General features: G+C 40.5%; 1 protein-coding gene across 1 annotated transcript in view; it reads right to left on the bottom strand.

Moving 5' to 3' along the window:
* The window catches only part of kcnq3 (potassium voltage-gated channel, KQT-like subfamily, member 3), a 438,332-nt gene extending 421,936 nt beyond the window's left edge, over positions 1-16,396 (bottom strand). Inside the window, exon 1 of the mRNA XM_073043231.1 lies at positions 15,781-16,396. Coding sequence (XP_072899332.1) covers positions 15,781-16,094 — 314 coding nt within the window. The 5' untranslated portion in view covers positions 16,095-16,396. The remainder of the gene's footprint in view (positions 1-15,780) is intronic.
* Positions 16,397-22,388: the final 5,992 nt, after the last annotated feature.

Below are 22,388 nucleotides of genomic sequence, written 5' to 3'. Positions count from 1 at the left end.
ACAGGTAGATTGGGAAAATCAGGTTGGTGCTGGATTCCAAGATGGGGAATTTCTAGAATGCCTACAAAATGGCTTTTTAGAACAGCTTGTGGTTGAGTCCACTAGGGGATCAGCTATTTTGGATTGGGTGTTGTGCAATGAACAAGAATTAATTTGAGAGTTTAAGGTAAAAGTACCCTGAGGGGAAGTGATCATAATATGATACAATTCACCCTGAACTTGTTCAACCTTTCTCTATAACTTATGTGCTAAAAAAGAGGTAACATTCTAGTAAATCTCCTCTGTACTCTATCTTGTTGACATCTTTCCTATAATTCGGTGACCAGAACTGTACACAATACTCCAAATTCAGCCTTACCAATGCCTTGTATAATTTTAACATTACATCCCAACTCCTATACTCAATGCTCTGATTTATAATGGCCAGCATACCAAAAGCTTTCTTCACCACCCTATCCACATGAGATTCCACTTTCAGGGAACTATGCACCATTATTCCTAGATCACTCTGTTGTACTGCATTCTTCAATGCCCTACCATTTACCATGTATGTCCTATTTTGATTAGTCCTACCAAAATGTAGCACCTCACACTTATCAGCATTAAACTCCATCTGCCATCTTTCAGCCCACTCTTCTAACTGGCCTAAATCTCTCTGCAAGCTTTGAAAACCTACTTCGTTATCCACAACGCCACCTATCTTAGGATCATCTGCAAACTTACTAATCCAATTTACCACCCCATCATCCAGATCATTAATGCATACGACAAACATACTTTCTTTTGATCTCCCCTCAGTCTCTCCAACGCCAAAAAGAAAACACAGTCCCAACCTTTCTCATCTATCCTTGTAAAAGAAGGACCGTCATCCTATTCTGGCAAGTAATTTTTTGGCTCCTCCTTAATACCTTCACATTATCCCTCAGTGCTGTAATGCTGAACTGAGGCACTGGCAAGACACTGAAGCTGATTGAAATATAGGCTGTTTGTTCATCATGTCTAACAGGCTCTCCCCTAGAGACTATCAATTCAGTCTCCCCATTATCAATGTATATCAACTTTTAATACACTTAACGGCAAATGTACCAGCAATTAATTCAATACAATTTCAATAGCTACAATTACACTGTTTTCTTCCACATTGTTTTCTTCCATTGGTTCCCTTGAATTACATATTTACCATGTGAACACACTGTAACTGACAAGACAGCTCTCTATGTTCAATCACGTCTATTCACATGGATAGTCCGAAAGCTTCTTATGGCAGAGAACCCAGAAATCCACAATTAGTTTATGAGGGCTGACAAATATCCCAATATTGATTGAACAAATATGCCTCTGACCATGCACAATGCATTAAAAGAGACAATAAACCTAGGTGGTGTGGAAGCTTCCCTGACCTCAGTCACACTGTTGCAAATTTAGCTCTTTTGCCTGGTTTGGTGTAGGCAAACCATATCTCTTGTATAGCCAGGCCGCTATATATTTCAAATGGATTACAGATTACAATGTACATTAAGAACTGAAGACCAATTCTAATTTGAGTTAATGCCTGGTATTATCTCACTGCTTACCTGCACTGCACTTTCTCTGTAGCGGCTACACTTTACAGCTATTATTGTTTTACCTTTTGCTACCTCAATGCTTTGTATGATGATTCAGTCTTTATGAACAGTATGCAAGACAAGTTTTTCATTCTATCTCAGTACATGTGGCAATACTAACCCAATTCCATTTCACAATAGCTACAATTACATTCCATACTGCCTGAATCTCCAACACTCAGCAGGTCAGGAAGAGAGGACAGAGTTAATGTTTCAGAACTGTCTTTACTTTCCACAGATGATGCCTGTCTGCTGTTTCCAGCATTCTCTATCTTTGTATGAAGGCGATTAACATGCTTGTAATTGCTTCTCTAATCCTTACTTCATTCTTTGAACAAGGGACCGACATTTTCTCCTTCCCAACCCTCTGGCAACGCACTGTATCCAGAGCATTGAAATATTATGGTCAGTGCCCCTGCAGTGTAGTGATGGGCTCTTGACCCCACTCAGTTCTTGCCAACCATTAAGCACCTATTTTTAACATCAATCATGTAGACATGAAGGGCAATTTATAAGAGGCCAATTCACCTAGCAGTCCATGTGCTTTTAGGATGCAGGAAAAAGCCGCAGAGGCAACAACGAGGTCACAAGGAGAATGTGTAAATTCTGCAGAGGCAAAGGTCAGGACCAAATCCAAGTAACAGGAGCTGTGACACAGCTAGAATCTGGACCACTGATCTGACCTATTTACCGCTGCACCTCCCTCAGAATTCTAGGGTGAATCCTATTTAGTTCTGGCAACTTAGCTAGCTTAAGTTTAGTCTATGTTTAAGTATAATAATGCTAATCATGAGACTTAATTGACAGTTTTCTGTATCCTGCAACTTCCTTTTCATCTAATCCATATTACTAATTTTTATGTCAACAGTAAGCTTGTAGACCTCCAGTAAAGACTAAAGTAATAAATAACATGCAACCATGATGCTTAATACTGAATCCTGTAAACCCCAATACACTAAACTTCCTAGCAAACCGAAATTTCACAATTCATATACTCTTTCTGCCACGGGGCCAATTTTTAATGCAATTTGTTGTTTTTCCTCTTATCAGATGACGGTTTACTACCTCAATCAATCTGCCATGGAGAACTTTATCGGACATTTCTCAGATCCATGTAGTTGGTTAGGAATGGACAAGAGAGATATAGGCCTAACGTGAGCCTATAGGATTAGGCTTCACAGTTGACATGGATAAGTTGGGCCAAATGACCTATTTCTGTGCTGTACAGCTCTATGACTCCATGGATATGATGTGAAATGTTCACTCCACATTGACAATGCTTGCATCACCTCAAAGAGCTCAATTAACCTCATCTGATCTGGCCTTCCTATAAAAAAAATCCATCCTTAATTGACTACTGATTTATGTAGTTCTTCTGATTTTATTTTCAGCGATTTACCAAAGTTCAATTATCAGTCCTGCTGGCCTGTAGTTATTCAGTCTATCCCCTTTTTAAATAATGGTAACATCAGCATACTTCCATTGCTTCAGAAGCTCACTTAGATTTAAAAATAATTGGAAAATGATAGACTCAGAGGCATTGCCTCCCTTGCTTCTTTTAAGAATATTTGTTTTATTTTGGTCTTTTATCTATTTACCGATTATTAAGACATCAATCCCTTAATATGTGATTTTCCTATCCCTTTGTCCTTGTTCCTCCTATTCAGGTTTTCCTTCCTCCTCAATGTCAATGCCCATCACTCTGCTCTTGCATGATAACAGATATAAAGTATTCATCAGAACTTCATACATCTTCCATCTCTGTATTTTCATCTTTAATAGACCCTACTGTCCTCTGGAATTAGAATAGAATTATAGTGTTGAGTAAAAAATCTTGAGATTTCTTTTGATTTACCTGCAACTATTTTTCATGTACCAACTTTTCTCATTCCATTGACTTATTGTTTTCACCCTGTTCTTTCTGTACTGCTCCAGGTTAACATAAGTGATTCACACAAAGGCATTATTCTTTCTTAAAGTAAGTTCTTGATTTCTATTAACATCCCAAGGAATTGACTCAGTCCCCCCATGATCAATTTTCACTCCCAAACTCCTCCTTAAGAGAATTCCCTGCTCACCCACCCATGTTTTCATGTCCCACCCCTTTTACTTCCCCCTCCATACCATTCAATCCTCTCCACGACCTCATAATTTATTCCCCAAACTCATCATGAATTCATTGTTATCCCTTCTGATAGCCTCCCCAGACATTCTAACATTCTCCATCCAAACCCACTCAGATCTCCCCACCATTTAGATCATCTTCCTTGCACCAAAATGCCAGTGTAGGTCACCTGAACTAGGCAACAATCCTCAACATGACCAATCTACCCTTAGAAAGATCCTGCCCTCTGCTTTTTATCTGCCTATCTCCCCAGGCCCTCATCATCTACCACCCTCCTTCCTCCATGAGTCCTCCTGGTGGCTCTCCCAGTTTTTATCTCGCTGACCCATTACACAGAGGCGGGAGAGAGGCCTTGAACACAGTTTGCATGCGAATGTGTGCCAGGATCTGGAATTACTGCCTCTCATGGTCATGGAATTTTGGACATTTTCTGTCGTTGAGTACTCAGGCCCTGTCCAAATCTAATTAGAACCCCATACCGCTTTTGCATCTGAAGAATTTCTATCCCATCATCTCTTGAAGACAAAAATATTTGGTATTAGTCTTCATGGTGGAAGAGGCTACATGCGTTCCAGATTCCTCAGGACTGCTTGTGTCCTGAAGAAGGGTCTCGGCCTGAAACATCGACTGTTTATTCATTTTCATAGATGCTGCCTGACCTGCTGAGTTCCTCCAGCATTGTCTGCGTGTTGCATCTGCAGAATCTCTGGTGTTAAGTACAACAGAGGTAACATTTGGGATAGCTTCAAATAGCTCGCAAGCATTTTGTAACTATTGTTATCAGTAAGGTCATGGCTTTGGGAAAACTAATGGAACTAACAGCAGGCAATCAACAGGACTCATCAGACTACACACAAAAGTGGAGCAATTTGGTGAAGATTTTCAAAATTCACTGAGCTTGGAGAAGGTACAAGCAGAGTGGAAAACTATAAATGAGAATCAATTGTTGAGGAAGGAACAAAAAGTGGGTAACTTTAATTTTTTTAAATTAACACCTGCAGTTGGCAAGAAGTAAAGTCTATAATTGAGAAAGAAATACCTTGTCAATTGGAAAATTTTAATGTAAACAACGGGTGACAATATGGAGATAGGTCTCTACCAAAGGGGGTATAAGGCACTCCTTCCCTCTGCTAGAATTCTGGTCACCCTTGGGCTAGGTGTAGCACCTGCTTAGCCCACTGATCAGAGTCACGTGAAGCCTTGGGAGCAGGTGGTGGATGGTCGTATGAGCAGTTGGTGCATATCACGTCCTGGTAATGCGACCGCTGATGCCAAGCAGACAATCTCTGATGAGTACTGATAATGACTGGGGTCACCCTTCTTGTAAAGACACTGCATAGAAGGCAGCAATGGCAAACCACTTCTGTAGAAAAATTTGCTATGAACAATCATGGTCATGAGACCAGATTGCCCATGTCATATAACACAGCACATAATGATGATGAATGTAAACAAAAAGATAAATTATATTTGACAAATTTGCAAGAGTTTTTAAAGAATATAACAAGCAAATTTGATAGAGGGGACCCTGTGAATGTAATGTATTTGGATTTCTAGAAGATGATATCCAAAAGACAAAAACTCAGTATTGTAAGGAGAATGCTAGCATCCATTGAAGATGGATTATTGCAAATAAGTTGTTTTCTTTAGACTGGAAATATGTAACTAGTAAAGTGATAAAGTTCTCATTAATCACAAGTTACTAGTAATATAAATTAATATTATATATTAATATATTGGAGGCAGGAATGGAGTCTAAGTCACCAAAGTCTCTAATGACACAAAAATAGATGGTGAAGCATGCTGCGAATTCGGACTCTGCATGAGGGCATGAATAGGTTGAATGAGTGGGTAAAATCCTGCCAAATGGGTTTAATGTGCAAAAATGTGACATTATGCATTTTGACAGGACAAATAAAAATGCAGACCATTACTTGAATGGAGAGAGACGGCAAATTATTGAAGTACAGAGGGATCTAGATGTCCTTTTGCGTGAATCACAAAATATTGACAGGTAGGTCATTCAGAAAGCAAAACTTTAGAAATAATAAAGTATTGTCACACTTGTGTGGGATACTGGTGAGATCTTGCATGAAATGCCATGCAGTTTCAGTTTCCTTATTTGAGAATATATTGGCAATGTGATCAATCCAAGTCTGATTCCTTAGATGAGAGAGTTGCCCTAACAGGTACAGCTAAAGAAGTTGGATCTATAATCTGTGGTGTTTAGAATGAGAGGTATAAAGGTATAAAATTCTAAGGGACATGACAGAGTAGATGTTAAGGTAGTTCCACAAGTGCAATAATCTCCAATGTGGAAAAAGTACAATCACAAAATCAGGGATAGTTATTTAAAACTGAGGTGCGTTAGGATTTCTCCTCATATAGTGGTGAATCTTTGCACTTCTCTAACACGAAGGGTTGGTGACAAGAATATTGGAGATATTTAAAACTAGATAATCTTTGAGGAAACAGCACAGAAGAGGAGATGAGATCTGGAACTGATCGAACACATCATTTTATATTGTATGGCAGGATTGAAGTGCCAGTTGTTCCTAGTTTCTTATGTGTATCAAACATTAACATAGATGGACAGGAGCTAGACTGGATAAACACCAGGTTACTACAGGAAGCAAGGGAATAGTCTGCTAGACACTGATGATCTTTGCATTCTACCTGATGCTACCAGAGCACTGGAGGATGGCAATTGTCACTCTGTTATTCAAGAAAGGTAATAGAGATAATTCTAGGAATTTAGACAAGTGAGTCTTAGGTCACTGATGGAAATACTTGGGTTTTTTAGGATCTGTCTCACTTGTTGGAGGTACTTGGGTGTTGCAGCCTTTCTCATGTCCTCAGTGTGGCTTTCGTGTGCTTGCAGGATACCCAAGTATTTATTGCTGTCCCGTACATCTGAACATATGGCCTTCAGGTAACTCAACTCCTTCAGCCTTGATGAGTTTGACTCTTTTCACTACCATCTGGCTGCACTTATCCAGTCCAAATGACAACCCATTTGGACTGCTGTACATCCTTGTCAGGTGGATTAGAGAGTCAATGTCTCTTTCATTTGTGGCATACAGCTTGATGTCATCATGTACAGGAAGTGGCTGATGGTCACCCCACTCTTGAACATGTACCCATATCCACTCCCTGAGATGATCTGGCTGAGGGGGGTCAAACCTATGCAGAACAGCAGTGGGGATAGAGCAACATTCTGGTATATTCCACATCGGACGGCCACTTGCGCTATTGACTTTGAGGTAACCTCTAGCATTGTCCTCCAATGGCCCATTGAGTTCTTGATGTTCTTCATTAGTGTCTTGTTGCCATTGTACAGAGACAGGTATTCCAGGATCCATGTGTGGAGCATTGAGTCGTATTCTTTCTGATCCCGGCTGTGCTTAGGCTGGTTTGCCTGGTCTTGGAGACTCAGATGACTGCTTTGTCTACCAGTAGTTGGTGCTTGGAGCCTCTGGTTCCATTACCAATCCCCCTCTGGGCAGGGCTCAGGAATTTACTCACATGTTCCTTCAGCTTGGTGGCCATGATGCTTGATAGGAGCTTCCATGTTTTTGACAGGCAGGTTATAGGCCGGTAGTTTGATGGTGTTGTACCTTTGTGAGGACTGTTCATTATGAGTTAGCCAGACAGGATAGACGCCTGCTTCAAGCAGTTGGTTCACTGAAGCTGCCAGCCATGTATGCAATGCTGTTAGTTTCTTCAGCCAATAGGCATGGATCATCTCAAGCCCTGGCAATGTGCAGTTCTCCATACTTGCTTCCTGTTGCTGTACATCTACTGCTGTGATGGTGACTGGTTCTTCCTCTGGGAGATTGCAGGGGCTTGCTTGTAGGTCTTTCAGTGATTGGGCACTGGTGTCATGTGATGCTTCTTTCTCCCATATACTCTTCCAGTACTCCTCAGCTGCTGTTTTAGTTGGTTCTGATATCAGCATTTTGTTGCTCTGGAACTCTGCAAATAGTTTTCCTGGTTCTTTGGAGAAGAGTGAATTTATTTGCTTGGCCTCTGTGCCCTTTGTGTATCTCTGTAGTCTGGTAGCCAGAGCTGTTAACCGTTGCTTGGCAGTTTCCAGGGCTTTGGCTACAGACATTCCTCTGTACTTCCTTAGTAGCCGAGATGAATCTTCAGGTTTTTTTACAAAAGCCATTTCTTTACAAATAAAAAGAAATAGTGAGGTAGTGTTCATGGGTTCAAGGTCCATTCAGAAATCAGATGGCAGAGGGGTAGAAGCTGTTCCTGAATCATTGAGTGTGTGCCTTCAGATTTCTGTACCTCCTTCCTGATTATAGCAAAGAAAACAAAAGACATGAACTGGGTGATGGGGGTCCTTAATCACAGATGCTGCCTTTTTGATGCATTGCTCCTTGAAGATGTCCTGGATACTAGGAAGCTAGTACCCATGATGGATCTGACTAAGTTTACAGCTCTCTGCAGTTTATTTTGATCCTGTGCAGTAGCTCCCCACCGTCATACCAGATGGTGATGCAGCCAGTTGGAATGCTCTGCATGGTACATCCGTAGAAATTTGCAAGTGTCTTTGGTAACATACCAAATCTCCTCTAACTCCTAATAAAATATAGCCACTGTTGTGCCTTCTTTGTAGCTGCATTGATATGTTGGGTCCAGGATAGATCCTCAGAGATATTGACACCTAGGAACTTGAAGTTGTTCACTCTTTTCACTTCGCTTCTGTACACCCTTTCATCACCATCTGAAATTCTACAAACAATAGTTGTATCATCAGCAGATTTAAAGATGGCATTTGAGCTGTGCCTAGCCACACAGTCACAGGTGCAGAGAGAGTGGAGTTGTAGGCTAAGCACACATCCCAGAGGTGTACAGTGTTGATTGTCAGCAAGGTGGAGATGTTATTTCCAATCCGCACAGATTCTGGTCTTCTGGTTAGGATGTTGAGGCTCTAATCGCAGAGGGAGGTATAGAGGTTCAGGTGTACATGAAGTTTACTCAGGTGTTTGAAAAGGTTCCTCATGGAAGGCTCATCCAGTTTCTTGCAGCTTTATAAAACTCTGGGCAGACCATACTTGGGAGTATTGTGTTCAGTTCTGGTTACCTCATTATAAGAAAGATGTAGAAGTTTTAGAGAGGATGGAGTGGAAATTTACCAGGATGCTGTCTGGATTGGAGAGCAAGTTGAGCAAGCTAGTGCTATTCTCTTTGGAGTAACAGAGGCAACTTGATAGTGGTGTATAAAATTATCAAAAGCATAGATAGAGTTGATAGCCAGGATATTTTTCCAAGGGCAGTAATGGCCAATACCAGAGGACATCTGTTTAAGGTGAGTGAAGGAATTTTTAGGGGTAAGTCAGAGGCAAGTTTTTCTTAAAACCACAGAGAGTGGTAGATGACTGGGATGCACTGCCAGGGGTGATGGCAGAGGCAGACACAATAAATACTCTGAGATAGGCACATAGATGTAAAAAGAATAGAGGGTTATAGGCTATGTTAGATTTCTCATGCATAGGTCAGCACAACATCATGGGTCAAAGGACCTGTACTGCGCTATACTGTTTTGTGTTTTAAAACATGAAATTTAGAAAAACATTAATCCAACTTATCTTTTAACAAGCTGTAACTAAATACATCACTTAATCTGTACAATGTTATTGAATAATATACAAAGCTGCTGGATCTGGTTCCTAAAAATACTCTCAATTCAGTGACTTCCCAAAGCAATTTTCCTAATGGAAAAGAAATTAGAATAATTTTTAAAATTAAATTTACAGTATATCAGATTTGATATGAACACTGAATGGAGCAGAATTATAAACACTGATAAGCCTGGTGGCATAACAACATCAGCAAAAGATTATAGAAGTGTGAAGGGAGCATTCACTAAAGAGATGCAAACTGCAGACATCAAGTAACAATAATTGATTCCTCAGGAAGAGAATAGACTGATGTTTCTGAAGAAACAAGCAAGGATGTCAGAGGAAACACTGCCATTCATGCATCAAGACTAGGGTTATCACAAGTAATGTACAAAAAGAGAGTGCAATAGAACAGACAGAAATGGAACCATCCCCGAAGACTAATATTGGGGTTCTGCAAATGAAAATTCAGTAATTAACTACACAATAAAGAATAAAGCCCCCGAGGTTGGAGTATTATAAACATTCCTCCACACCACAATGTAGATGAACAAGAGAATTAACTCCATTGCTAGGGATGATGGAATCAAAAAGGTATCAGTTTCTTTGAAATACGGCAATAATTTCTAGTTGCTTCTCCTATTAAAATTCACAGTAAATTTATTATCAAAGTACATATACATCACCATATACCCCAGAGATTCATTTTCTTGTGGGCAATCTAATAAATCCATAATAGAATAATAACTATAATAAAATCAATGGAAGACCGCACCAACTTGGGCGTTGAACCAATGTGCAAAAGACAACAAACTGTGAAAATCCAAAAAGAAAGAAATAATGATAGATAGATAAATAAGCTCAAAGTTCAAAGTAAATTTATATTCAAAGTATTTAGACATCACCACATAAAACACTGAAATTATTTTCTTGCGGGCATACTCAGTAAATCCAAGAACCATAATAGAATCAATGAAAGACCGCACCCTACAGGGTGGACAAACAACCAATGTGCAAAATACAACAAACTGCAAATATAAAAGAGAAAATTATATATATATATCTCAAGAATGTGAAATGAAGAGTCCTTGAAAGTGAGTCCATAGTTTATGGGAACAGTTCAGTGATGGGGCATGTGATGTTAAATAAAGTTATCCCCACTGGTTCAAGAGCCTGATGGTTGAGGGATAATAACTGTTCCTAAACCTGGTAGTGAGAGTCTTGAAGCGCCTGTATCTTCTTCCTGAGGGCAGCAATGAGAAGAGAGCAGGACCTGGGTGGTGGGGATCCCTGATACAGTACTGCTTTCATGCGACAGAATGCTCTATGTAGAAGTGTAAGGCACTATTGAAGCTATTTATTATATTCAAAAATATTCAAACATGAAATATATGATAAACACAGCAATGTTTTTTTTGCTTACGATCAACTCATATTTTCTAAGGCAATGAGAAAGCAAGGCCCTGAACTGGGGCAGAACAAATTTTGGAGCCATTTGGCATGATCTTGCTGTGGTTGTCTAGGCAAGATTGTTTGCAAGGAAAGGAGCCAAGTGGGAAGCCCTTAAAAGTATAACATCAAGAGTTCCTTGCCTGCACGTTCCTGTTAAGAGTGAAGAACAAGGCTAACAGGAATACTGATTGACTAGTGAAGTTCTGATTAAGAAAAAGAAGCAGGCATACATTGTGCATAAGCAATTTGGAACTAGTGAATCTCTGGATACTGACAAGAAGTGCAGGAGTGCACTTAACAGAGAAGCTAGGTAGGCAAAAATAAAGGATATGAGGGGGATCTAGCAAGCAAGGTGAGGCAAAATCCCAAGAGATTCTTTAGGCACAATACGTCAGGAGTGAAAGGGTGCAAGGGAGAGAATGGAACCCCTTAAAGATCAGCATAGCCACTTGTGTCTGGAACCAAAGGAAATAAATGAGATTTTTAATGATCATATCTGCTCAGTTTTTTAACAACAGAAGCTGAGAAAATGGGAGAAGTGAGCTTTGCTTCAGCTTTGTTTCTCCAATCCTCTCAAAGGGTTTCGACCCAAAACGTCGACAGTATTTTTTTTTCATAGATGCTGCCTGCCCTGCTGAGTTCCTCTAGCATTTTGTGTGTCTTGTTCAAATTTCCAGCATCTGCAGATTTTCTCTTGTTTGTGAAATGAGAGATGTTGCCTTGAACAACATAAGGATTAGCCGGGAGGAGGTATTGGAGTCCATGAAGTTCATTAAGGTGGATAGATCACTGGGCCCTGGTCTGGTGCATTCTCGAACCTTGGGGGAAACTAGGGAAACTGTGGGAAACTTGCTTCATCCTTGGCCACAGTGGAGGCTCTGGAGGACTGGAGAGTGGCTAAAGTGGTATCATTGTTTAAGAAAGGTAGGTAAAAACAAGCCAGGACACGACACTAAGTCTGACATCAGGGGCGGATAAATTACTGCAGGGGTTTCTGAGGGAGATTTAAAGAGAGATGGTCTGATATGAGACATTTAGAGAGAGATGGTCTGATCTGAGACAGTTAACACAGCTTTGTGCACGGGAAGTCATGTCCGATAAATCTCTTGGAATACTCCAAGAAGGCAACCAAGAAGGTACATAAAGAAAGAACAGTGGATGTTGTCTACATGGATTTTAGCAAGGACTTTGACACGGTCCCGCAAAGAGTTCTAGTCCAGAGGTTTAGATCACAAAGGATCCAGATGGAAATAGCTGAAAAGATTCATAATTGGCTGAGTAGTAGGAAGTAGTTTTTTCTCATACAGGAGGCCAGTGTTTAGTAGTGTGTCACAAGGGTCAGTGCTGGGACCTCTGTTGTTTGTAATTTATAAAGATAATTTAAATGTGAATATACAGGACATGGTTAGTAGGCTTGCAGTTGAGACTAAAATAGGTGACGTAGATAGTGCAGAAACTTACAAAAATTATCAGGGATCATGATCAGTTAGGTATACGGGTTAAGGACTGGCAGATTGTTTTCAATCCAGATAAATATGAAGTATTGTGTTCTGGGAGATTAAACCAGGTTAGGACTTATACAGTGAATGATAGGGCCCTGGGGAGTGTTGTGGAAGAGCGTAACCTAGGAGTCATCTGTACAGTTCACTGAAGTGACATCACAAGTAGATTGGATGGTGAAAGTGGCATTTGGCGTGCTAGACTATTATCACGCCATTATGTATAGGGGATGGGAGGTAACACTGGAGTTATGAGATGTAGACGAGGCCACATAGAAATGTATGTATTTGCCCTGTAATAGGAAAAATCTTATTGAACTAGCAAGAGTGCAAATCTACCAGAATGTTACCTGGAATTGGGGACCTGAACTACAGGAGAAGTTGTGTAGATTAGGACTTTATTCCCTGGAATGTAGGAGTTTGAGAGGTTATCAATAGATGTATACACGATCATGAGCTGTATGGACAGGTGAAAGCATATTATCATTTTTCCCGGGAAGGGGTGCTTAAAAGAAGCAGACATAGGTTTAAGGTCAAAGATGAGAAATTTAAGGGGGCATCAGGGTCAGCTTCTTCATGCAAAAGGGGATGCATTTTTGGAATGAGCTGCAAGAAACAGTAGTTGAGCTGGACACATTAACATCAATAAAAGGCAGCTAGATAAGTTCATAGATAGTAGTGTTTTAGAGGTCTGGGCCAAACATGAGCAGATAAGACTAGCCTGCTGGGCAACAGTCAATGTTGATGAGCCTATTCCATGCTGTAGACTGTAAAAGGAAGTTTTTAAATCTGTATTGAATTTACCTATACTATAATAGGCCAAATACCACAAGACCATATGATGTCATAGCATTCAAATAATAGTGAAGAACCTTTGAAAATATACATGAATATACAAGTATAGATTAAAGAGGAAAATGAAAAATATCTTTGTAGGTGAAAATAAATGAAGAGATTAAGTTCAATAAATATGCAATGTAGAATGCTGGAGAATGTGTGGAGGTGCCATTAAAATGAAAATTGTTACACACTGCAAAAATATTTCTTTTAGGTATTAAAAGAACTTGAACATATTTCTAATACTCTAGTGCTTTGATTTTGTACTGACCGAAATAAAGGAGACTGGGAAAAAAAGCAAGCTGCTAAAAGGTCTTATAGAATATGTAGTAAATATGTTATCATCACATTAAAATTTTTGGGTGTGCTGATGCACCCCAGAATTGAACGCAAGCTAATTTACTGCAAACTTATTTATATGTAAATAATATATTTGAGGATGCATCAACACACCCAAAAATATCTCCATCACGTCAGGTTTTGTTTACCCACAGCGATTAGACTTTGTGGTCCAAAGGCAACAATATTGGTCAACCTTAACATATAGTTAAAAAGGAAAATTTAATTTGATCTCTACTAGAAGACTAAGAGCGTAAATTAAATCAAAGCAGGAGAATCTCTTGGAAAGGAACAGCCTAAAAAAAGTATTAAGAATAAGTCAACTTCCAAAAACAGCTATTTATTAGAGTATTTGTTTCTGGAAGAATTGAAAAGTCTGATACTACATTATGCAATTATTTTTAAATTGGTTTTGATAAAGTTCCATAAAAAAGATGTATAACCAAATCCTGAAAATTCAGGCAAATAAAGAGATTTGGTGCTCCTGTCAGACTACAGGAAATTTTGCAAAGTTATTCCTGATGTATTTTATTTATACAATGGATTGGAATTAACTGTTAGGTCACCATAATTTGAGAATAATATAGAAAAATTACAAAATAATATGCAATAACACAAAAATAGGAAGAACGGTTAAAGCTAAAATGACAGTAGCTGTGAATTCAAATACGTCAATTTAGACAAGTAGAGGAGACAATTAAAAAATCTACCGAGAGGCTATAGTACCTTCAGCAATGGTTGACGGCTCCATAGTCAATTGAAATCTACTCCATTGATATACCAATGCAAATTTGTTAGCCTGTAGGGACACTGAAATTGTGCTGTATGGTCTAACACTTGTAGTACGGAAGGGTACTTTGTCTTAAACGAACATAAGAGGTCACCTCTATCCCTGGGATTAATAGAGCAAAGATGTGTCTGTTCATTTCTACGTAAAGATGTATTACAAGGTGTGCAAATGATCATATTCCAGGTGAGGCAAGGGCTGTAACAAGTGACAGCCCATGAACTCTATTTCCAACTTGTATATTAATGGTATCTTCACTAACTTTTTCTCAATTTACAGAATAAGATTATTACTTCACACTGTTAGCATTATGACTTTGAAGTATTTAATAATTACATAGAATACAATATTTTGCGCACTCTTTATTTTTGATTATTCATTAGCATATGTAATAGAATCATTCTGTTGACTACACAAGAAAGTTACACTGAGCTCCTAAAACACTCACCAATATCTATTGGTCCATAACATTTTTGACCATATTTTGACGGTAACTATACAAGTTCAAACTCATGTATTCCAATGAGTTTAACAAACTACAATATTGAAGGACTTATCCTTCCATTGCAATAATTACCGGGAAAAGATATAGGACAGAATGTTTCTTGCACTCCAACCATGAAGGGTGATGTAAAGCTGTGAAAATTTTACTCTGGACCAAGTGCAGCCCGTTTAAGAAGCAGACATCGTGTCTCTTCACACCACCCACCAGCCTTTGCTATCAGAAAGTGGAGAAGTAATTATCAAGTGAAATAGAATATGGATTTGTTTTTGAAAAGATGGCATTTATAAATAATGCGAACTGTTTTTACTAATTGGCCTATAGCATTTCTCCATAGGGAATCATTTCATGAGTGGGTGTAGATTTTAAAGTACCAATAAAACGTGGTAAAGTCATTGCTGTCTGGAATAAACCTGATATCACTAGGGAATCACGTCACAGCTTCAGACAGGGATTTGAACTCCAACTCAGGAATATGTATAACAATTCAGTGGCTTATTCTGCAACCGCCAAGGATGATTTGAGCCGAAATGCTTCCTTAAAAACATGCACCGTTTGCATACTAGTAGGCAATTTCCTAAATCGCATGTAGGTGTGGCTCTATGGCAGGATCGCGCAATGAGTCCATCAACAAAGCAGAAAACGCTTTTAAATTTTTTTTCACCTGTACTCGTACGGTAATATGCCTGAAATAATTGCACGGAGAATATCGCGATTCAAAATAGATTTTCTGCAGTTAATACTGTTTAAAAATACAGAAGCATACTCAGCGACATAAATGATCATGAATGTTGATTATCAACGGCAGACAACGGCTGTCACCGCTTGTGCCTGACAGACGAAGAATAACAGAAATACCGTTCTGTGTCATTATTGGGGTTTAGACAAAGCGAGGTACGGTTAATGCAGTTCCACACAGCAAAGCAAGAAGCGAATCGCCCCGCTGTGTATCTAAATAAATCCAAGCTGAAATTGCGAAGGGAGATCGCATCGAGTACTTACACGAAGGCGTGATAGACCAGAGCCCATCCTCCGGGTCTTTCCAGCGCATCGTAGATAAAGTTCTGCAGTTTTCTGTAGGTTGCTTTCCGCTTGCTTGGCCGGCTGCTCAGCGGTTTGGTTAGCAGGCTCAGACTTTGCTTGGCTCCAGCTCTGCTGTCCTCTTTACTCCGTCCTTCCAGAAGCAGAGCGCCGTCGCGGTCTCCCCCGGAGCTCAGCCCCAGTCCCCCCACCCCAGGTTCGGGGTCAGCTGCGAAACCCACCCGCAGCTTCTTGCCTGAGCCAGAGCCATCACCATTCCTGGACTTGAGCCCCATGGTCAGTAGGCACTCCAATGCTCACTGTAGGCAGGGTGGCACCAAGTGCGCAGAAGGCAAATGCCATGGCTTGTAAACAGAGCACAGAGTGGAAATGAAGAGGTCCCATCAGCATCTTTGGGGTGTGGAGAGACCTCGGTATATCCTTTTAATCGGGTCGGGTGGTGAGCATCACGCCCCTCGCTTGATTCTTTTTTTTTAACCTGTTGTGATATCTGATGTAGCCCCGAAGAGAGGCTGAGAGTGAATGAATGTTTGCAGTGTTAGTGGTGAGACATGCATGTGGATTTGTTGGGAGGGTTTTCCAGAAAGGAAGCAATACTAACAAATGAAGGAAGCGGAGAGCAGGTTCAGTTCGATATGCTCGCCACACGCCAGCACGTGACCTGCATTACAATATGCATCACTCGGAAATACTGGACCACTTTTTGCAGATTTTAATACTGTACAGACATTTTTAAGGGCAACATTTTTTGTGTTTAATTTCTATTTTTTTTAAAAAAACAACACATTATGAAAGGAAAGATTTCAAACGGGGATGACTATTTTTGACTGTAATACACATCAACCCTGTCCTAACGCACTTCTCTAATTTCACCCCAGCGTGCTTTCTCATACAGAGTGAAAAATACTAACAATTCCACGCCATTCAGTCATTTAATATGCACTTGTTCCTGGCTTATGATCTCACGCCGCAAGAGACCATTCAGCCCGTCAAGATGGCATCAGCTCTTGAAAAAAGCACTCATTACTGCACCCAACTTTTCCTCATAGAATTAAAGAGCAGCTAGAATCATTCGTCTTTACAGAACGAAAAGAGACCATTGAGAGACCCAATCGGCCATCTCTTATTTCACTGCAGTAGTTATATTACATCTGGGCTACTGAATGAGTAATTTTCATCTTCTATCATAAGGACTGGTGAACTTTACATTCATATCATTAAATAAGTGTCACATTGAAATGGAAGCATTAATAATAGTGACAGTGAAAGTTTTTCAAAATATCTTTCACAAGCAAGGGGAATGAAGTATTTGATCCTTCTTGGATCTCATTGCAACAGTCCTCTGAGAATTCCTAATCTCTTCCTATTGCTTTGTTTGGGTGATGACTCAGTACCCCCTTATGTTGAGCACGATTTGTAAGAAGCATTGAGGGAAGCAAAAATACAGAACTTATTCCAGAAGGAAGTGTGTCACCACCGGGGGCGGGGGGGGGGGGGGCAGAAACACCACTAGTGAAACTGTTGGCTAAGTTGTACAGTTCTACAACTGTCACCTTGTTGCATAAGATGGTTCGGGCATGTCAAAAGGGCAAAGTTATTCATGGGGATTTCAATATGCAGGAAGTTTGAGAAAATCAGGTTGGTGCTGGATCCCAAGAGAGGGGGTTTGTAGAATGCCTACAAAATGGCTTTTCAGAGCAGCTTGTTGGTGAGCACATTAGAGGAAAAGCAATTCTGGATTGGCTATTGTGTAATAAACCAGATTTGACTAGGGAGCTTGAGGTAAGGAAACCCTTAGGAAAGGGGAGAGCTTAAACTAGAATTGTTGGAGGGTGGGAACCGAACTGAAGAGACTGGGGAATACGAGGTTGGCTCACAAATAGAGAAAGCTTGGAGACAGTCCAAGAGGGAGGATAGGCAGGTGATAGAGAAGGTATGCACTCAGAAGGCTTGAGATGTGTCTATTTTAATGCAAGGAGTGTTGTGAACAAAGCGGATGAGCTTAGAACGTGGATCAGTACTTGGAGATACAATGTAGTAGTTATTACAGAGACTTGGATGGCTCAGGGACAGGAATGGTTACTTCAAGTGCCGGATTTTAGATGTTTCAGAAAAGACAGGGAGGGAGGCAAAAGAGGTGGGGGCATGGTACTGTTGATCAGAGATAGTGTCACAGCTGCAGAAAAGGTGGACGCCATGGAGGGATTGTCTACGGAGTCTCTGTGGGTGGAGGTTAGGAACAGGAAGGGGTCAATAACTTTACTGGGTGTTTTTTATAGGCCACCCAATAGTAACAGGGATATCAAGGAGCATATAGGGAAACAGATCCTGGAAAGGTGTAATAATAACAGAGTTGTTTTGATGGGAGATTTTAATTTCCCAAATATTGATTGGCATCTCCCTAGAGCAAGGGGTTTAGAAGGGGTGGAGTTTGTCAGGTGTATTCAGGAATGTTTCTTGACACAGTATGTAGATAAGGCTACAAGAGGAGAAGCTGTACTTGATTTGGTATTAGGAAATGAACCTGGTCAGGTGTCAGATCTCTCAGTGGGAGAGTATTTTGGAGATAGTGATCATTATTCTATCTCCTTGACAATAGCATTGGAGAGAGAGAGGAACAGACAAGTTAGAAAAGTGTTTAATTGGAGTAAGGGGAATTATGAGGCTATCGGGCAGGAAATTGTAGGTTTAAACTTGAAACAGATGTTCTCAGGGAAAAGTACGATAGAAATGTGGCAAATATTCAGGTGATATTTGTGCAGAGCTCTGTATAGGTATGTTCCAATGAGACAGGGAAGTTATGATAGGGTCCAGGAAACATGGTGTACAAAGGCTGTAATAAATCTAGTCAAGAAGAAATGAAAAACTTACAAAAGGTTAGAGAGCTAGGTAATGTTAGAGATCTAGAAGATCATAAGGCTAACGGGAAGGAGCTTAAGAAGGAAATTAGGTGAGCCAGAAAGGGCCATGAGAAGGCCTTGGCAGGCAAAATTAAGGAAAATTCCAAGGCATTCTGCAAATATGTGAAGAGCAAGAGGATAAGACGTGAAAGAATAGGACCTATCAACTGTGACAGTGGGAAAGTGTGTATGGAACCGGAGGAAATAGCAGAGGTACTTAATGAATACTTTACTTCAGTATTCACTATGGAAAAGGATCTTAGTGATTTTAGTGATTACTAGCAGCAGACTGAAAAGCTTGAGCACGTAGATATTAAGAAAGAGGATGTGCTGGAGCTTTTGGAAAGCATCAAGTTGGATAAGTCACCAGGACCAGACAAAATGTACCCCAGGCTACTGTGGGAGGCGAGGGAAGAGATTGCTGAGCCTCTGGCAATGATCTTTGCATCATCAATGGGGACGGGAGAGGTTCCCGAGGATTGGAGGATTGCGGATGTTGTTCCTTTATTCAAGAAAGGGAGTAGAGATAGCCCAGGAAATTATAGACCAGTGAGTCTTACCTCCGTGGTTGGTAAGTTGATGGAGAAGATCCTGAGAGGCAGGATTCATGAACATTTGGAGAGGTATAATATGATTCAGAGTAGTCAGCATTTGTAAAGGGCAGCTCATGCCTTACTAGCCTGATTGAATTTTTTGAGGATGTGACTAAACACATTGATGAAGGAAGAGCAGTAGGTGTAGTGTATATGGATTTCAGCAAGGCATTTGATAAGGTACCCCATGCAAGGCTTATTGAGAAAGTAAGGAGGCATGGGATCCAAGGGGACATTGCTTAGTGGATCCAGAACTGGCTTGCCCACAGAAGGCAAAGAGTGGTTGTAGACAGGTCATATTCTGCATGGAGGTTGGTCACCAGTGGAGTGCCTCAGGGATCTGTTCTGGGACCCTTACTCTTCATGATTTTTATAAATGACCTGGATGAGGAAGTGGAGGGATGGGTTAGTAAGTTTGCTGATGACACAAAGGTTGGAGGTGTTGTGGATAGTGTGGAGGGCTGTCAGAGATTACAGCGGGACATTGATGGGATATAAAACTGGGCTGAGAAGTCACAGATGGAATTAAACCCAGTTAAGTGTGAAGTGGTGCATTTTGGTAGGTCAAATATGATGGCAGAATATAGTATTAATGGTAAGACTCTTGGCAGTGTGGAGGATCAGAGGGATCTTGGTGTCCGAGTCCATAGGACACTCAAAGCAGCTGCGCAGGTTGACTCTGTGGTTAAGAAGGTGTACGGTGTATTGGTCTTCATCAATCATGGAATTGAATTTAGAAGCGGAGAGGTAATGTTGCAGCTATATAGCACCCTGGTCAGACCCCACTTGGAGTACTGTGCTCAGTTCTGGTCGCCTCACTGCAGGAAGGATGTTGAAGCCATAGAAAGGGTGCAGAGGAGATTTACAAAGATGTTGCCTGGATTGGGGAACATGCCTTATGAGAATAGGTTGAGTGACCTGATAGAGGTGTACAAGATGATGAGAGGCATTGATTGTGTGGATAGTCAGAGGCTTTCTCCCCCAGGGCTGAAATGGTTGCCTCAAGAGGACACAGGTTTAAGGTGCTGGGGAGTAGGTACAGAGGAGATGTCAGGGCTAAGTTTTTTATTCAGAGAGTGGTGAGTGCATGGAATGGGCTGCCAGCAACGGTGGTGGAGGCGGATACGATAGGGTCTTTTAAGAGGCTTTTAGATAGGTACATGGAGCTTAAAAAAATAGAGGGCTATAGGTAAGCCTCATAATTTCTAAGGTAGGGACATGTTCGGCACAACTTGGTGGGCCGAAGGGTTTGTATTGTACTGTAGGTTTTCTATGTTTCTATAAAATGATAGACAATCACACCGCAGTTTGAGGAGGAGAAGATTAAGTCAGATGTATCAGTATTACAGTGAAATGAAGAGAATTACAGAGGCATGAGAGATGTTAATTGCCAAAGTTGATTGAAAGGGAACATTAGCAGGAATAACGACATAGTAGCAATGGCTGGAGTTTCTGGGGGTGATTCAGAAGGGAAGTCATAGACAGCATAAAATGAAATGAGGGCATATAATATAGCAAAAATTAATGGGAAGTTAGAGGATTGAAAAAATGTTAAAAACTAACAGAAAGGAGTCTTAAGAACAGAAAAGATAAAATACAAAGGAAAGCTAGCCAAGAGGATACCAAAAGTTTTTTTTAGATATATAAAGAGTAATAGAGAGGTGAGAGTGGATATTGGATGGTTATAAAATGATGCTGCATATGTAGTAATGGGGGAACAAAGAAATAGTGGACGAACTTGATGAGTACTTTGCCTCAATCTGCACCATGGAAGACACTCACTGTATGTCAGAAATTCAAGAGAGTCAAGGGGCAGAAATTAGTGTAGTTGCTATTACTAAGGAGAACATGCTTGGGAAGTTGAAAGGTCTGAAGGTAGACAAGTCATCTGGACCAGATGGACTACACTACAAGGTTTTGAAGGAGGTATCTGAAGAGATTGTGGAGGTATTTGTAGTGATCTTTCGAGAATCACTAGACTCTGGAATGGTTCTGGAAGACTGGAAAATTGCAAATGTGACTCCACTCTTTAAGAATTGAAGGAGGCAGAAGGAAGGAAATTATATGCCAGTTAGCCTAACTTCAGTGGTTGGAAAGATGTTGGAATCCATTATTAAGAATGAAGTTTTGGAGTACTTGCATGCACTTGATAAAATAGGCCAACATCAGCATGGTTTCCCTGAGGGAAAATACTGCCTTTACAAATCTTGTTGGAAATCTTTGTGGAAATAACAGTTGAGGTAGACAAAGGAGAATTGGTGGATGATGTTTACATGGATTTTCAGAAGGCCTTTGACAAGGTGCCAAACATGAGCTGCTTGACAAGATAAGAGCTTGAGCTATCACAGGAAAGATACTAGCATAGTTAGAAGATTGGTTGACTGGCAGGAGGCAAAGAGTGGGAATAAAGGGGGTCTTTTCTCATTGGCTGCTGGTGACTATTGTGGTTTGGAGGGAAGTGGTCAATGTTGGGACTGCTTCATTATACGTTATGTGTCAATGATATGAATGATGGAATTGATGGCTTTGTAGCCAAGTTTGTGGATGATATGAAGATAAGTGGAGGAGTAGGTGGTATTGATGGAGCAGGGAATCTGCAGGAGGACGCAGACAGATTGAGAGAATGGGCAAAGAAACAGCAAATGGAATATACTGTAGGGAAGGGTATGGTCAATTTTCTAAACAGAAGAAAAAGGAATTCTTTGGCTCAAGATGTTGCTTTCAAAAATGTACTGGATAACCTTTTGCTGTTTCAGTGATTGCCTTCCTTCTGTCACAAGCTCTGATGTGGGAATGTTCGATGGTGGCATTATGATGTGCTCGTCCGTGGGCAACACCAGCTGAGTATTTGCAGCTGAAGTGGTGAGACAGGTACAACAGTGTCATTTATGAAGCACTTGGAAAAGTACATGAAAGGGCAGGGCTTAACGGAATATGGGCTGAACACAGGAAAATGGGAACACAAGAGATTCTGCAGATGCTGGAAATCCAGAGCAACTTACACAAAATACTGGAGGAACTCAGAATGTCAGGTAGCATCTATGGAAATGAAAAAGCAGTCAATTTTTCAGGCTGA

Source organism: Hemitrygon akajei, chromosome 1 (genome assembly GCF_048418815.1).
Source record: "Hemitrygon akajei chromosome 1, sHemAka1.3, whole genome shotgun sequence".
Taxonomy (NCBI): domain Eukaryota; kingdom Metazoa; phylum Chordata; class Chondrichthyes; order Myliobatiformes; family Dasyatidae; genus Hemitrygon; species Hemitrygon akajei.
The sequence above is the reverse complement of the archived record's forward strand: the minus strand, read 5'-3'. Positions and strand labels throughout refer to the sequence as shown.